We start from the raw sequence: 18,540 nt of genomic DNA on the forward strand, positions 1-18,540 counted from the left end.
ATTTCATTTTTGGCAAAACTTGACCGGAACTTAAAATTTGTAGCTCGTTGATTGGACGTCGTATGAGAAAGATATGCATGAATTAGTGGACAATTTCCCCAATTTTGATATTTGAGTTAATTAAAATTTAAAATGTAACTCATTCACATATAATTTTGTCATTCGACAGGTAATACTAATTCAAATTGGACTAGAAGTCTAACTCAAAGAATTACAATTTTCTTATTTTAAGTTTTGTCAAACTCAAACCAAAAAAATGGTCAAATCACGTTTAAAGTCGATACAGTATTAATAAAATAAAATTAAAACGACCTTTAACATTTCAAATTAATATAACAATTTAATAGACAACTTGTCAAAAAAAAAAAAAACGTTGCTCAAATTTTGAATCCAAATTTAGTGAGAGTGGGAAATATAGTGTGATATTTTATTTTTTATTTTAAAAATAAAAAAATAGTGTAATAATAGTTGAGTCACGAACATCGTCAAGTACCTACACAGAGAAAACCAACCAACCAACCACACCAAATATAGGCGGCAGCGCACACACCACACACACACACACACAGTGACAGTGAGCGTGGGGTGATTGTGGGGTTTGTCTATTGCTCCCATCATTAACTATACTCTCGTGGATTTCAGCGTTCCTTTTTTCATTTATTTATTCATTATTTTCAAACCTCGATCAAAAATATATACTTGGATTGCAAGTTCTTCTACACTCTTCTTTCTCGAATCTCGATATTTGATGCGGGTGGAGTAATTTAAAGACAAGTTTTTACTGTTACATTTGTATGTTTGAATTCTTGAAACGGGTTCCTAATTATGATTGTGGGTTTTAATTTTTTCAATTTTTTTTAATGCGCATAAGGTGTTTGTTGTTTTGCTCCAGAAAGCGGAGTGAGAAAAAAGGTCGAAGAATCCTAGGCTGTTTTTCTTTTCCTTTTCGGTACGTAAAAGACCAACACTTCCATTTTTTTTTCCGTTGTTTTTATTCTCTGTTCCGTTTTCGGGTTATTATAAAAGACCATCTTTTTATATATACATATATTTCTCAGACATACAGAAGAATCTGCTTTTGAGCATGCAAGAAGGAAGAGAAATTTACAAGTTACAGAGACCATGAAGAAGGTGAACAACAGCAACAATGGTGATGCAAATAATGGTCAACTGCCAAAGCAGAAAGAAAGGCATATAGTTTCCTGGTCTAAAGAGGTGAAATTTACAATAACTTTTTTTTTTTATTATTATTTTTATGTTCAGGTGATTGTTTATATAATCCAATTTATTAATCTGAAGGAGAAATGGGTTGTCTGATAATTTACAGGAGGACGATATTCTACGGGAGCAGATTCGAGTACACGGGACTGAAAAGTAAAATAAAAATAAAAATTGATTCTTTGGTATTTATTTGAAGGTTATTTTTGAAATGGCTGAGTGAAACTTATGAGTTTGAATTTTGTGATAGTTGGGCAATTATTGCATCGAAATTCAAGGATAAAACGACAAGACAATGTCGAAGAAGGTTGGTGGACATCAATTCGAGTCACCATCCTCTGTTTTTTATCGATCCGACGAATCTTGAAACTATTCCTTTATTTGATTTAAATTTTAAATTAAACTTTTGTTCTTATTCAGATGGTTCACTTATTTGAATTCCGATTTCAAGAAAGGCGGATGGTCGCCCGAGGAAGATATGCTCTTATGTGAGGTATATATCAGATATTTCCAGCTCCTCGGTTTTTTTTTCCTACTCTTTTCGATTTTGCAAAAAAAAGGTTTACTTTACGACATTTTCGTAAATTCCCACATTTTTTAAGTCGAATAGAAATTTGAATTACATTGCAGGCACAGAAGATATTTGGAAACCGATGGACTGAGATTGCGAAGGTGGTTTCGGGCAGGTAAAAAATTTCAAACATCGCCCAAAAATATATGTTTGTTAAATAAAAAGTTTAAGGTTGTTGTAATAAACGAATCCTATTCTTGTCTTTGCCAGAACCGATAACGCAGTGAAGAATCGTTTCACCACTCTTTGCAAGAAGAGAGCGAAAAAAGAAGCATTAGCAAAAGAAAACACCACCGCTTCTTTCATCAACTTAAACAACAAAAGGGTAATTTTCCGTAATAATGCGCTGACCTCCGAAAATGCTCCGACTCTTAAAAAGACAAGGTAAATTAAAATTTAATTTAATTTTGTCATATTAATTTTTTTTTCTGTTTAATGATATAATATATATTGATTTAATCAGGACAACATTTCTTGGGAAAGACGATCCGAAGATGCTTGCGTTAATCCAGCAAGAAGAGTTGCTTAGTTCGCTTGCAATAAAAGTTAATACAGAGCAAACAGAGCAGAGCCTTGAAAAGGCTTGGATTGTTCTTCAAGATTTTCTCAAAGAAAACGAAGAAGTTGATCTTCTTCCGATAAAAAATTCAGACATTGATTTTAATGTGGAGAAATTTAAAGAGTTAGTGGAGGATTTAAGAAGCTGCGACGAAGGCAGTAGATCTTCGTGGAGGTAACTACTACTAACTAAGAGGGTCGATTAAGTCTTTAACTATAGTTGTATTTCGTATGCCGATTATTTTAACCTCGGTTGATTGTGTAGGGAGTCCTCCTCAGCTAGCTCTGAATACAGTACGGGGTCAACTCTGTTATCGAATGCACCTTGCGATATAACGGAAGAATGCGAATTACAATCCGGTCAATATTTTCTTGCAGAGGAAAACGAAGGTACTAATGATCTGTTTGCCAAATCTCCTCATTTTAAAATCGATGAACCAAATAGAGCCTAATTGTACCGAGCTGACGATGTTTCTAAATTTGAATCCAGCGAATATCGTGCTGACATGTGGCGGCGACATGGGCGGTGATAGAGAAGACATGTTTGAATATTCGAGCACGGAATTCTGTTCCCCTGTTCACGTGACTCCGTTGTTTAGATCATTGGCAGCTTCCATTCCCAGCCCAAAGTTTTCAGAAAGTGTAAGATTAATATAGTATCACTATATATACATATATATGTATGCACACACGTATAGATACAGACCTTTTAATTGATGAATTATTTTGCAGGAAAAGCATTTCTTGATGAAAACTTTAGGAATGGACTGCCCCTCACAGAATCCACCATGCAAGAGGTCCCTTCTCCATTGTCTATAATTCCCAAATTTTAAGAATTATTTTTTGTGCAGATTTCAAAATCATCGTCAGCATCCATCTGGAGTTTTTGTGGATTGTAGAGAAATTTTTTTATTATTTTTTTTAATTTTAAATCGGCCTGAGTTTTTACAAATAGGCCCTCGAAGAAGTGCGTTTGCTTTATATGGGGTGCTGGGGAGCATTCTGGTTTTTTTTTCTCGTTTCGTTTCTGAAGTGGTTTTCGTATGTTGCGTCATTCTTTTTTGTTTTGATCATGGAACTAGGATTTGGCGATCGGTTGTTCCAAATTGTTTTTTTTTTAATCTTTGGCTAGATAAGCCTACAGTACAGACAGAAGTTTCGATAATTATACGGTGGCAACTCGCCATGATTACGTTTTAAGGAGAATTTAGAGAGAGATTGAGCAGAAGAGGGTCAATTCGACACCTCTTTTCGTACATTTTGGTGTGCAGAGTACAATGTTATGTAAAATTTCATGGTGTTCTAATTCTTTTTCTTCTTTATTTCATTTCCATCCATGTTTGTTTTCCAGACAACATGATGTAGAAAATTCGATTAATGGCATCGATTGATGTTACCTTAATATGTGGCCAATATTGTCACGTGTGTTAAAAACTCGGTTTTTTTTTCAGACAGCATGATGTAGAAAATTCGAATCCCTTTGGGCGTGTGCGTTGCATTGTATGTCATATTATAAGGCCAATCCAATTTATTAAAAAAATTTAAAAAAAGATAGTTAGAAGTAAAATTAGATTAATAAACAATCCATAAAGCTAGCTAAATAAAAGAATTTTGAGTAAAACTAACATATATGTTGGGAGAAAAATAAGACCATGCTCTATTCTCAAATTAATTAAAATAATAAAATCAACTTTTAATAAATATTTATTTGCTTGAACTTGCCTTTTTACTTCACTTCTTTTTTATTTGTTTCGATATAAATAAATTGTAAAAAAAATTATATTTTTAATTAGAAAATTGGTATACACAAATTGAATCAATATCCGACTAATTTAAGTTGACTTTATTAATTAGTTAGCTAAAACCCTAATCTTGATATTATAAACAGAGCAAAATAACAAATACTTTCTTTAACTCTTGTTGTAGCTGTATCAGTTATTATAACTAAATTCACCAACTCAACAATTAATTAAAAAAAAATAATAATAAAAAAAATCCTATATATATTAATTTCTACGTACTTCATCATCACTTTGCTCTGAAGATTTTCTTTCATTCATCTCCAATTCTCTCTCTCTCTCTCTCTAGCTCTCTCTTCTCTCTCTCTAAAAAACTTGCTCCGATCATTGAAAATGGCATATCCCATCAATCTCTGCAGCAAATCATTGATGTTGACTATGCACGACACCGAAAAAACCCCACGCCCCGACCCGCTGCCGTCGTCCCACCATTTTATTATCGTCCACATCAAACTCGCATTCAAATCGGTCCGCTTCAACTGGATCAATCGCCCCAATTGCTTGGTGCCTGAGTTCATCGACCGAGTCGACAGTGAACTCATCCGGAACTCAGTCTCCTTCAACCACCGCCAGTTCAAGAACCTAGATAGAGTACGTCGCACCATCGCCCCCCAAATCGCAGCTTGGCCACTCACTCCCGAGGAGCGTCACGAGTTGGCCGTAATCATTGTCGCTAAATCGTCGCCCATCGTCGCATCCCTCCTCCCACTCCATACTGAGCGCGTTCACATCAGCTTCCTTGTCGTCGAGAACCACCGCCACACTTCCAACCATGATCCGCCGCAGCCGACGGCGGCGTCGGCGCTGCTGCGCTCCGTTTACCAGATTTATCCTTGTCCCCGCTCTGCTGTTACGTTCTACGAGGATCGCAATCAATTTGGCGATATTCGTCTTCCAGAATTCATTCTTGATTAGATATTCTTGATTTAGGATTTCTATATTCATGCAAGTTTAATTGTGGTGATATGCTTTATTTCTTCAACTTGTGTTCATGCATGCATGTATGAATTTCATCACGTTAATACGAACTTTTTTCCGTTACTAAATCGCGTTATTGTCGAAATTGTATTGACAAATCGTTTTAATTTGATCGAGCCAATTTCGTCGAATTAAGGAGTTCAAATTTACAACTCAATTAGTTCGTCAACTTCATCTTCTTCTTGAAATCTTTCGACAGGAAATACTCCGTTTCATGCGAAGTCGTCTATCACCGTCGATTGCCGGCAATTATTCTGCCCCGAAAAGGCGTAATATAAATAAAAATAAAAATAATAGTTAGGTTAAAAGTTCAAATGGATTTTCGTATTACGTCGTTTTTAATTTTGGAACAATTTTTTTCTCATTTAGATTTTCTAAATTTGGATTAAAAAAAAAAAGAAAATTACATATCAGTTATCAGTATACATGAAATTTTCAAATATTTAACATAATAGTGTATTTAAAATTTTGATTTTCCAAAATATGTATTTATAATATTAAAATTATTATATATTTATATAATTTATTTTGTATTTAATATTATTAAATATATTCCTAAATTACACGCGGTTAACTAGTTAAAAAAAGGAAGAATTAAACCCTACATTAGATGTGATGTTACTCATAAAAAAAAACCCTAAATTAGATGTTACTCAAAAAAAAAAAACCCTAAATTAGTAAATATGATGAAGAAGGATTATGATTGTACTAAACTAAGGAGTAATTAATTAATTAACAAGTAACCACAATCTTATAAATATTAAATACTACTAGATCTCCCCTACCTTCCTTTCTTCACTACTTTTTCTCTCTAGATCTCTCTCTCTCTCTCTAACATGGAATATTCCTGCAAAAAATCATTGTACTTAGTTATGCGTGGGTTCGAGAAAATCCCAAGGCGGCGCAGCTTCTCCTCCTCGACATCATCACAAATCATGGCCGTCAATTTCAAATTCGCATTCGCATCTTCTTTCCACGATTGGATTCTTCGTTCCAGGGGCGGACCCAGGGGGTTCTCTTGGGGGCTGAAGTATAGGGGTAATTTAAGGGAGGAATTTTTTTTTTGTTTTTGAGGACTAAAGTGTACAAAATTAAAAGTTTCGGGGGCGAAAGTGAATTAACTAATACATAAATAAAAAAAGAAAAAACAGCTAAAAGAAAAATCTTTGGGGAGGGGGGGGGGGGGGGGGGGGGGGAACCACAACCATAACCATGGGTACGCCCCTGTCCGTCCCCCATGCTCGGTTCCCGAGTTTCTCCGGCAATTCGATCTTCCTCGGGCGAAGAAATCCATCTCCGTCGACTGCCGCCAATTATTCAACGACCAGGAAAAGGCGCGTGAGTTCATCGCCGGCGAATTCAAAGACTGGCCCCTGACCACCAACGAGCGCCGAGAGTTGACCGAAATCGTACTTTCTCAAGCTTGGGGAGTCGTTGAGCCCATGTACACAAACTGTACTAACGACGTTGACTTTAACATTCGTGTCGTGAAGACTCACAGGCACGTTTACGGCAAAGCGCCGGAGAATACGTCGGCGTTACTGTATTCCGGTGACTACAGCTCTATTTGCCCGGAGTCATTGCATTGTTCGCATCGTACCTAGCTATTATGCGAATATATAAAAGAAAGAAACGCTAGACAACCCTAGAAAAACCCTAATAACATATTTGTAATTAATTAAATCTTCTAATTATTAAAATCTCTTTTTCGTTTTTTTAACTTTCGCTCCTAATTTTCAGCCCTAAAATCTCTAATGCACAACTAATTAACTCTTCTAAATATTAAAAGAAAGAAACGCTGGGCAACCTTAGAAAAACCCTAATGGCATATTTGTAATTAATTAAATCTTCTAATTATTAAAATCTCTTTTTCGTTTTTTGTAACTTTCGCTCCTAATTTTCAGCCCTAAAATCTCTAATGCACAACTAATTAAATCTTCTAATTAAAATCTCTTTTTTTTTTTGTTTTTTTGTAATTTTTTTTTATTTTATCTCCAGCATATTTTTTTTTTAATTTTTATTTGTTTTCGAATTTTATCACATTTTTAATATTATTTTATCTCCAGCATAAATTTTTGTAATTTTTTATTTATTTTCCATCTCAGTCTATTTTGTTCCGATTTTTCGGATTCCCAAAAACTTTCAACTTCTCTGTCCCACTTGAACACGTTTATGTGTGAATCGTTTCAGTTCTAAGCGTCGATGCAATCGATATGTCGGGGAAGCATGAAGTTGATCTTGACACAAATATATGGAAGGTTAGGAGAAGGGCTTAGTTACGATGCAAGATGCAGAGATAGCCTTTTCCGATGATATGTTGCCGATAAAATTTGCTTATTTTTTATTTTTTGTTTTGTGTAGTAAGTAGACTTAGTTTACTAAGTGGACAGTTTACTATGTTCCACTGATTAATTATTAATGAATGATTGTAATAAAAAATTTCATCATACGAATACATCAAATGTTTGTGTATATACTTACAACATCAAAACATGCAATTTGTTGTCCCGTGCATCGCACGGGTACAATTGCTAGTTATAATTAGAAGGAAAAAAAACACAAAATATATATATATATATATATATATATATATATATATATATAATTTTATTTTAGTTATCTAATCCAGTGAACTGAACGTATTTCTAAGCATGTAGTAAAAAAAACAAAAAAAGAAAAAAAAACATAAATATTATTTTATTTTAGTTATCTAATCTACTGAACCGAACGTTTTTCAAAATTTAGGTAATCGGACGAGCCTTTAATTTACAAAAAATCAATTTTTATTATGGTATATCACATGTTTGAAATTTGAGTTTAAAATTTGTTGTTATTTAATCTATCAAGTATGTCTGATTTTTTTTAGTTAATCATGGCTAATCTCCAAATCAAACGAGGCTTTAATTAGTCTGTCGCCCTCCATCCCTTGAGCTGAATAATTTGATTGAACAATAGATCTTGTGCACCGATCTCGAAGAGATTGTGTCTATAACGCTGCCAAGTGTCGCGTCGTGGTTGCACGTTATCGATGCCACGTACGGTCCTCCAAATGTCGTTTGTCTTGTTGCTCCATCGATAACCGGGAGGCCCCTAGGCGAGCAATGAGTGTTATAAAGCGCGCAACAATAAGTTATAAGTAACTAGGACTCGTTTGGTTGGCAAGATAAGACTAGCCAAGATTAGATTAATAAATAATCTAATGAGACTCAATTATTTTATTGGAGCTTGAAACCTAAAAAAAAAAAAAAAAAAAAAAAAAAAAAAAAAAAAAAAAAAAACTTATTAGAAGGCAAAGTAAGCCACGATAAGCTATGATTATATAATTTTGGCGGGTCGACCCGACAATTTATTGAGGATACCGAACATCAAATTAAATCCAACTATTTAGTTAATTATAGCTTATCTTGACAACCAAACGGGGCCTAAGTATTTTAGATTAATAAACAAATCCATCAAGCTAACTAAATAAAATAATTTGAGTAAAACTAACATACATATATATGTTGGAGAAAAATAAGATCCTGCTGTTTTCTCAAATTAATTAAAATAATAAAATCAACTTTTAATAATCATTTATTTGCTTGAACTTTTCTTTTTTACTTCACTTATTTTTTATTTTTTTGGATAAAAAAAAATAAATTGCAAGGAATTATTATATTTATAATTAGGAAATTGTTATACTCATTTAAGTTGACTTTATTAATTGGCAGAATTAGTTAGCTAAAACCCTAATCTTGATATTATATACTATACAGCAAAATAACAAATACTTTCTTGAATTCTTGTTGTAACTGTATCAGTTATTATAACTAAATTCACCAACTGAACAATTAATTAAAATAAAAAAACCATATATATATACATATATATATGTTGGGCCCCCGCGGGGATAGCACAAACTCCACATTGGTATGATATTGTCCAGACTGGGCTGGGCCCAAGACTGCCAAGGAGAATTCATATATATAGGTATGAAAATATAAAAGGAAGAAAGAAATACAAGGTATGAAACAGATTGGAAAATCAAATAGATTGAGATTTCAGCTCAGTCTTCCAATTTCACACCAGAGATTCACACTTCCAAATATACACCACCAGAGTACCTCAAGGAGAACAGATCTCCTTTCTCTCAAACACACTCAAAACCCTAAAATACCCAGAAAACCACGAAGGAAGAACAGATCAAGCACTCAAGCTAACCCACTCACCAAAACCCCAATTTCTGAACTCACAAAGAAGAAAAACGAAGGGATTTAGGTCTGACTAGGGTTTTCTCTGTCTTACCCTCTTCCAGCCTCCATGCCAACATATATAGGGACTGAAGTCAAAGAGAGCCGGTGAAGGCTGTACCGGAGGGTCAAAGTCAGCACTGTACCGTGCACTTTGACCTCCAGCCATAACTCAGTCAGGCAGTACAAGGGAGGAAGAAGACAGAAGCAGTAGCGGCGGAGAAGAGAGGGAGAAATTAGGGTTTCAGAATGAGTGAAACGAAGAGAGAGAAAGAGCTATTTAAGTGAGGTGATGAACGGTCCAGATTAAGCCTGAGATCCAACGGATGGATCTGGCTACTAAATGGGCTGGGCTCACTTAAACTAACTTGGGCTCAACTCATGGTGGTGTATATATAATGGCAATTGGGCTTTATGGCCCAGAACATATTTGGGCCAAAATCCAACAATTCTCCACCTTGGACCAAATGTGAATCATTAGTGAAAATTTACAAAAAAATTTTTGGAAGTCATCATTGCTGTATTTTTGACACACCAGTAAGAGCACACAGTTCATACAAGTATATCTAGTTGAATTCACTCAGAATACAACTTATCTGCACTTTAAAATAAATGCAGTAATGCAATCACACAGACAGCACAATCTTAGTCACATAGAAAAAGATTTAAACAAGCAATCACAAAGAAAGCATAAATACCAAGTCACACAGACTACAAACTAGCACACAGCAAGTCAAGGTTTGGACAGAATGTTCAAGTTTTGCAAACAAGAACAGAATTTTTCAGAAGGCAGACATTTAGTTCCCATGTCAGCAGGATTGAACTCAGATGGGATTTTTTCAAGGTCAATAATCCCTTTTTCAACCACATCCCTAATGAAATGGAACTTCACATCAATGTGTTTAGTTCTATCATGAAAAACAGGATTTTTACACAGTTGAATGCCAGATTGACTATCAGAAAAGACTACCACTTTTGAATTAAGCATATCAACTTCCAACAACAGCCCTTTAAGCCAAATGGCTTCTTTAATAGCCTCAGTAGCAGCTATATATTCAGATTCAGTAGTAGACAGAGCAACAATGTGTTGGAGTTGAGATTTCCAACTAACACAAGCACCATTTAAGGTGAACACATAGGAGGTAGAAGATTTTCTATTGTCCCTATCATTGGCAAAGTTTGAATCCACATAACCACAGAGTTCAATCTCAGATTTACCTTTTGAAAACATCAAACCAGTTTTAACAGTACCTTTCAAATATCTAAGCAGCCATTTTAGAGCCTCCCAGTGAGGCAAACCTGGATTAGACATATATCTACTCAAGCAACTCACAGAATATGCAATGTCAGGCCTAGTACTAACCATCAAGTACATAACAGAGCCAATGGCATTGGCATATGGCACATTTTTCATTTCAGAAATTTCAGGCTCAGTCTTGGGAGACTGGTCCTTACTTAGCAAAAAATGAGGAGCAAGAGGAACAGACACAGGTTTGGCAGACAACATAGAAAATTTTTCAAGGATTTTCTCAATATAGGAGGATTGATTCAGAAACAGAGTACAGCCAGTCCTATCTCTAATAATGTCCATGCCAAGAATTCTTTTTGCATTACCAAGAAGTTTCATATCAAACTCATCACTAAGACATTTAATCACATGATTAACAGTTTGAATGCAAGGACTAGCAAGAAGCATGTCATCCACATAGATAAGCAAGAACACAGGAATTTTAGCAGATTCTTTAAAGTACAAGCAAGGATCATATGAACTCCGTTTAAAATTTAAAGACATCATGCATGCATCAAATTTCTTGTTCCATTGCCTAGGTGACTGTTTCAGTCCATACAAAGATTTCTTAAGAAGGCACACATAATCAGGATGTTTTTTATCACAAAAACCCTCAGGCTGGCACATATATATTTGCTCATTTAATTCCCCATGCAGAAAAGCAGTTTTCACATCCATTTGTTTTAATTCCCAGTTAAAGTGAGCAATTAAAGCAAGCATGATTCTAACAGTGGTGAATTTCACAACAGGAGCAAATATTTCAGTATAATCAATACCTTCCTTTTGGGTAAACCCCTTAGCCACTAGCCTAGCTTTATATCTAACAGAGTCAGATTCATGTTTAACCTTAAACAACCACTTACAGTCCACTAAAGAGCATGCAGGAGGTTTAGGTACAAGAATCCAAGTATGGTTAACATGTAAAGACTTCATTTCATCATTCATAGCATTTAACCATTCAACAGACTCATTAGAATTCAAAGCTTCCCTATAAGACTTAGGTTCATTACCATCTAGAGAGTCAAACACATGAAACACATGAGAAGCAAGTTGGTAATCATTCAAATGAGGAGGCCTAACAATGTTCCTTCTATTTCTGTCCCTAGCAAGTTGATAATCACCAAGATCATTCACAGAGGGCACATCAAGATTAACATTTTGATCAAAGACAGTGTTTTCAGGCATCTCATTATTAACAACTTCATCATTAGTGTTTTCATTTTCAGTTTGAACAGGATTAACAGGTGGAATCTCCACCTCAGAGGAAGTGGTATCAGGTGAAACAATATTAGGAACAGATAAGCAAGGAAATTCATTTTCATTAAACACAACATTCCTGCTAATCACAGTTTTAAAACCCTGATCACCATACAACCAACACCTATACCCCTTTACCCCTTCAGGGTATCCTAAGAAAACACATTTCACAGATCTGGGGTCAAGTTTATCAAGTTTTTGATGAACAAACACAGTACAGCCAAAAACTTTCAAATTTGATAAATCAACAGGTTTACCACACCATTTAGATTCAGGCAATTCCCCATTTAAGGGCACAGAAGGAGACCTATTTATCAAATAAGCAGCAGTAAGAACAGCTTCACCCCAAAAAGGTTTTTTCAAGCCAGAAGAATTTAGCATAGACCTAACTCTATCAAGCAAGGTTCTATTCATTCTTTCTGCAATACCATTTTGTTGGGGTGTGTACACAACAGTTTTATGTCTCTTAATGCCAGATTCAGAACACAGAGTATCAAATTCAGCATTACAGAATTCAGTTCCATTATCAGTTCTCAAAGTCTTGATTTTCTTTCCAGTTTGGTTTTCAATCAAGGTTTTCCAATTTTTAAATCTTTCACACACATCAGATTTATTCTTGAGTAAAAACACAAACACTTTTCTAGAGAAATCATCCACAATAGACAGAAAATATCTATTACCACCATGAGAAGGAACTGGGGCAGGGCCCCACACATCAGCATGCACATATTCAAGTATATCAGAACATTTAGAAGAATTGGGGAATGGAGACACAGGAAATTTCACTTTAGTTTGCTTTCCAAGGATACATGAATCACATATAGGTAAATCAGTCACACAATCATCACTCAGATAATCATTCTTATGCAGAATTTCAAGACCCTTACCACTTATATGACCTAACCTCTTATGCCATAGAATAGACATGTCATGATTAACAGTGTTGGCATGCAAAACAGGTTCAGCAGAACACACATAGAGATTTTGCATTCTAACAGCTTTGAAAACAAATTTATCATGCATCATGATTCTTTGACAACCATCTCCCCAATTACCATGCAGACCACTATCTTCAAGAATAGCAACAGACAAAAGATTACTGCTAAGTTGAGGGACATGCCTAACATTCTTAAGAATTAATTCAAAACCAGATTCAAATTTTAGGCAGATTGTTCCAATTCCAACTACAGTTCTTTCACTGTTATCAGCCATAGACACATTTCCATTTTCAAGTTTCACATAAGAAGAAAACAAATGTCTATGAGGTGTCATATGATGGGTGCATGCAGAGTCAAAAATCCAATCATTATCACATAGAGAGGAGATCACAGAGTTCACATAATCATGCATTACATCACCAACCATAAACACATCACCAAGGTTATCAGTCACAACATTAGCATGTTCATTGGTTCTTTCCTTTTTGGGCTCAGAACACTCATTAGCATAATGACCATTTTTACCACAGTTATAACACTTTCTGCCTTTGGCTTTAAACTTATTCCACCCCTTGCCCTTTTTAGGTTTTTGTAAAGACTGGTTTTGGTTACTAGAGGAAGCCTTATTTTGAAATCTATTTTGAAAATTGTTTTGAAACTGATTTTTAGGCTTCCCTTTCACAAAGTTGATTTCACCAAAAGATTTACTACCCTTGGTAGCTTTTAAATCCAGTTCTTTGCTTTTTAAACCATTTATCACAGTGTCCAAAGAAACCTTATCTCTGCCATACTTAATGGCTGATTTTACATCACTGTAAGTATCAGGGATAGCATTTAGCAAAACAATAGGAGAATAATCATCAATATTTTTGTCTCCAGTCAGTTTAATATCCTGAACCAGTTTTGTAAAAACATCAAGGTTTTCATCAATGTCTTTGTTTAAATCCAGTTTGAACCTAAAAAATTTTTCCAACAAAAACATTTTGGAGGGCAAGGAGGTTTCAGTATAAAGTTCTTCCAATTTATCCCACAAGACTTTAGCATTATCTTGTTTTCCTAGTTTTCTAATCACAGAGTCACTTAGGTTCAAGATAATCAAAGAATAGGCAAGTTCATCAAATTCTGCCTTTTTGGCAGCAGTAGTGTTATCATCATATGCTAATGTAACAGCTTTAAAACATTTTTGTTGCACTAAAACACCTTTTATTTTCTGTTGCCAAATAGGAAAATCCCCTTTTCCATCAAAAGGAGCTAAGGGATAAGCATTCATAGTATCACACAGATAAGAGGCACAGAATCACACAGTCACACAGAATCACACAGAAAATACAGAGTAGAGCAGTAACAAATCAGATTGCCCTCCCCTTTCCAGATTCCTGCGACACTAAGGCGGTCCGGACAAGAAAGGGTGGATGAGAGCAATCCTTAACTACACTAAGTGCGGAAAAAAGCAAGTAGGAGAGAGGGAAAGATCAAGCAAGGTCAAATAATGCCACACAGGGCCACATAATGCCACACAGGGCCACCACGCCACACAGGGCCAACTCAATAGCCACACAGGGCTCCCAATCTCCACAGGTCAAAACGAACAGGAAACGAAATTAGGGTTTCAGAGGTGTTACCTTGACAAAACCAAGTTAGGTTTTGAAAATTACTCCGCTTTGAGTAGAGCTAAGCTATAGCCATAGCTCTGATACCACAATTGTTGGATTTTGGCCCAAATATGTTCTGGGCCATAAAGCCCAATTGCCATTATATATACACCACCATGAGTTGAGCCCAAGTTAGTTTAAGTGAGCCCAGCCCATTTAGTAGCCAGATCCATCCGTTGGATCTCAGGCTTAATCTGGACCGTTCATCACCTCACTTAAATAGCTCTTTCTCTCTCTTCGTTTCACTCATTCTGAAACCCTAATTTCTCCCTCTCTTCTCCGCCGCTACTGCTTCTGTCTTCTTCCTCCCTTGTACTGCCTGACTGAGTTATGGCTGGAGGTCAAAGTGCACGGTACAGTGCTGACTTTGACCCTCCGGTACAGCCTTCACCGGCTCTCTTTGACTTCAGTCCCTATATATGTTGGCATGGAGGCTGGAAGAGGGTAAGACAGAGAAAACCCTAGTCAGACCTAAATCCCTTCGTTTTTCTTCTTTGTGAGTTCAGAAATTGGGGTTTTGGTGAGTGGGTTAGCTTGAGTGCTTGATCTGTTCTTCCTTCGTGGTTTTCTGGGTATTTTAGGGTTTTGAGTGTGTTTGAGAGAAAGGAGATCTGTTCTCCTTGAGGTACTCTGGTGGTGTATATTTGGAAGTGTGAATCTCTGGTGTGAAATTGGAAGACTGAGCTGAAATCTCAATCTATTTGATTTTCCAATCTGTTTCATACCTTGTATTTCTTTCTTCCTTTTATATTTTCATACCTATATATATCTATTCTCCTTGGCAGTCATTAATACTGCCTAAGGGGAATTCATATATTTTTTACAGTAGATTGAAAATGGAGCTTGGCGATTTGATACCCTACAATATATATATATATATGTAATTTCTCTCTACGTACTTCATCATCACTTTGCTCTGAAGATTTTCTTTCATTCATCTCTGAATTCTCTCTCTCTCTCTCTCTCTCTCTCTCTCTCTCTCTCTCTCTCTCTCTCTCTCTCTCTCTCTCTAGCTCTCTCTCTCTCTTCTTTCTCACTCTAGAAAAAACTTGCTCCGATCCGATCATTGAAAATGGCTGTAAGATCCCAGCTATTTTTGGGTATTTTTATGGTTTAATTATAATATAAAAGTAGAAATTAAATTGATAATTGAGATAGAAATTGGGGGAAGAAATTAGAGAGGAAGAAAACTTGGGGAAGAAGAAGAATACAGAGATAAGAGAGAGATTCTGAAAATTGGCTTAATGCCTTTCATTCAACTCGTCCAACCCTTATAACAAAAATCTCAAAAAATAATTAAAATCTGAAAATAACAATTAAGATATTTAATTAATTTCTTCCAATCTTCAATTTCACTTGGGCCCGGCTCATTAATAAATTTCGGCCCACTTGCATTCGGCCCAGCTGCAAAACTCAATCCCACTTCACTTCCAAAATTATTGCCGTTCTTCAACTCACCACCGTCGCCACCGTTGTTGCCGCCTCCGTCACCGTCGTGGGTCATGACAATGGCATATCCCGTCAACACCTGCGACAAATCATTGATCATGCTTATGCACGGCACCGAAAGAACCCCACGCGCCGACCCGCTGCCATCGTTCCACCATTTTATCACCGTCCACATCAAACTCGTTTTCAAATCGGTCCGCTACAACTGGGTTACTCGCCCCCCTTGCTTGGTGCCCGAGTTCATCGACCGAGTCGACAGCGGCCTCATCGAGAACTCACTCTCCTTCAACCACCACCAATTCATGAACCTAGAAAGATTACGTGGCACCATCGCTGCCCAAATGGCCGCTTGGCCACTGACTTTCGAGGAGCGTCACCAGTTGGCCGTAATCATGGCGGCAGAATCATCCATCGTCGTCGGATCCCTCCTCCCACTCCATACTGAGCACGTTCACATCAACTTCCGTCTCGTCGAGAACCACCGCCACACTTCCGACCAAGATCCGCCGCCGGCGACGGCGTCGGCGCTTCCGGGCTCCGTTTACCAGAATTTGCGTTGCCCCCCCTCTGCTGTTATTATGTTCCACCGGCACATTATCAATCAATAATGACCGGCGTTCGTCGTCGTTGGCGTCGGGCCTCGTCGAGTTTGATTGCTTGTCTTCCAAGATTCATTCTCGATTTTCTATGTTTTTTTTTCTTTAATGATTTTGATTAGATATTCTTGATTTAGGGTTTCATTGGAACCAATTATTTTAGGTATTGTTCGGTTGAATTTCTATATTCATGCAAGTTTGTGGTGATGCTTATTTCTTCAACTTGTGTTCATGCATGTATGAATTTGATCACGTTAATACGAACTTTTTCCGTTACTAAATCGTTATTGTCGAAATTGTATTCACAAATCGTTTTTGTTTGATCGAGCCAATTTTGTCGAATTAAGGAGTTCGTCAACTTCATCTTCTTCTTGAAATATAATCTTTCGACATGAAATACTCCGTTTCATGCGAAGTCGTCTATCACCGTCGATTGCCGGCAATTATTCTGCCCCGAAAAGAGGCGTAATATAAATAAAAATAAAAATTATACTTAGGTTGAAAGTCCAAATGGATTTTCGTTTTTCGTCGTTTTTTATTTTAGAACAATGTTTTTCTCGTTTTGATTTTCTAAATTTGGATTCAAAAAATTAAATTACATCAGTTATCAGTATACATGAAATTTTCAAATATTTAACATAAAAATGTATTTAAAATATTTATTTTCCAAACTATGTATTTATAATATTAAAAATATTATATATTTAGTATTTAAAATTATTAAATATTTTCCTAAATTACACGCGGTTAACTAGTTAAAAAAAAGGAAGAATTAAACCCTAAATTATATGTTACTCAAAAAAAAAAACCCTAAATCAGATGTTACTCAAAAAAAAAAAAAAAACCCTAAATTAGATGAAGAAGGATTATGATTCTACTAAACTAAGGATTAATTAATTAATCTTATAAATACTACTCTCCCCTACCTTCGTCTCTTCACTACTTTCTCTCTCTAGACCTCTCTCTCTCTCTCTAGACATGGAATATTCCTGCAAAAAATCATTGTACTTAGTTATGCGCCGGTTCGAGAAAATCCCAAGGCGCTCGCCATCATCACAAATCATGGCCGTCAACTTCAATTTCACATTCGCATCTTCTTTCCACGATTGGATTCTCCATCCCCCATGCTCGGTTCCCGATTTTCTCCGGCAAGTCGATCTTCCTCGGGCGAAGAAATCCATCTCCGTCGACTGCCGCCAGTTATTCGACGACGCGGGAAAGGCGCGTCAGTTCATCGCCGGCGAATTCAAAGACTGGCCCCTGACCACCAAAGAGCGCCGCGAGTTGACCGAAATCGTACTTTCTCGAGCATGGGGTATCGTTGAGCCCATGTACACAAACTGTATTTACGACGTGGACTTTAACTTCCGTGTCGTGGAGACTCACAGGCACGTTTACGGCAAAGCGCCGGAGAATACGTCGGCGTTACCGTATTCCTGCGACCACAGCTTTATTTGCCAGGAGTCATTGCCGCCTTGTTCACATCGTATCTAGCTATTATGGACGTACGGTGTGGTGCCTTATTACCCTTTTAGCCTTTTAGGTATTAGTAGAAGAAAAAAAACACACAAAAAAAAAATATATTTTATTTGATTTTGGTTGTCTAATCCAGTGAACCGAACGTCTTTCTAATCATGTAGAAAAGAAAAACAAAAAAGCAAAATAAATAAAATTATTTATTTTAGTCATCTAATTATTTATTTTTGTGTTTGAAGTTTGGTTGTTATTTAATCAAGTATCTATATATTGTTGAATTTTTTTTAGTTAATCATGTCGAATCCCCAAACCAAACGAGGCTTTAGTCTGTCGCCCTCCATCCCTTGAGCAGAATTTGATTGAAGCGAGTGTCTGCCAAGTGTCGCATTGTGGTCGTTGCACGTTATCGGTGTAACGGTCCTCCAAATGTCGTTAGTCTCGTTGCTCCATCGATAACCGGGAGGCCCCTGGATGAGCAACAAGTGTTATAAAGCACGCAACAATAAGTTAGTAAATAATAGTGTTTTAGAT

The 18,540-nt window shown here is 36.3% G+C and overlaps 1 protein-coding gene across 2 annotated transcripts; it reads left to right on the forward strand.

Annotated features, from left to right (window-relative positions):
- The first annotated feature begins 457 nt into the window (after positions 1 to 457).
- Positions 458 to 3,674, forward strand: LOC105959023 (transcription factor MYB124). 2 transcript variants are annotated; one of them, XM_088818379.1, is made up of 12 exons: positions 458 to 596; positions 893 to 949; positions 1,059 to 1,215; positions 1,328 to 1,374; positions 1,469 to 1,525; positions 1,639 to 1,711; positions 1,849 to 1,904; positions 2,000 to 2,173; positions 2,253 to 2,522; positions 2,613 to 2,737; positions 2,838 to 2,989; positions 3,080 to 3,674. In XM_088818379.1, the coding sequence occupies exons 3-12, from the start codon at positions 1,123 to 1,125 to the stop codon at positions 3,164 to 3,166; spliced, it is 1,134 nt and encodes a 377-aa protein (XP_088674505.1). In that variant the 5' UTR covers positions 458 to 596; positions 893 to 949; positions 1,059 to 1,122; the 3' UTR covers positions 3,167 to 3,674. The 2 variants fall into 2 exon arrangements, with proteins under 2 accessions (XP_088674505.1, XP_012838500.2); XM_012983046.2 differs by having other exon boundaries at positions 471 to 792.
- Positions 3,675 to 18,540: the final 14,866 nt, after the last annotated feature.

The sequence above is a fragment of the Erythranthe guttata genome, chromosome 5, assembly GCF_056151865.1.
Source record: "Erythranthe guttata isolate IM_541 chromosome 5, IM_541, whole genome shotgun sequence".
NCBI classification, from domain to species: Eukaryota; Viridiplantae; Streptophyta; class Magnoliopsida; order Lamiales; family Phrymaceae; genus Erythranthe; species Erythranthe guttata.

What these genes read in the sequence shown, in the direction of transcription:
- LOC105959023 (XM_088818379.1), top strand. Translation starts at nt 1,123, where the DNA reads ATGAAGAAGGTGAACAACAGCAACAATGGTGATGCAAATAATGGTCAA. An exon ending in CCGACTCTTAAAAAGACAAG is followed by an intron (nt 2,174 to 2,252) that starts GTAAATTAAAAT and finishes TGATTTAATCAG; the next exon opens with GACAACATTTCTTGGGAAAG. An exon ending in GGCAGTAGATCTTCGTGGAG is followed by an intron (nt 2,523 to 2,612) that starts GTAACTACTACT and finishes TTGATTGTGTAG; the next exon opens with GGAGTCCTCCTCAGCTAGCT.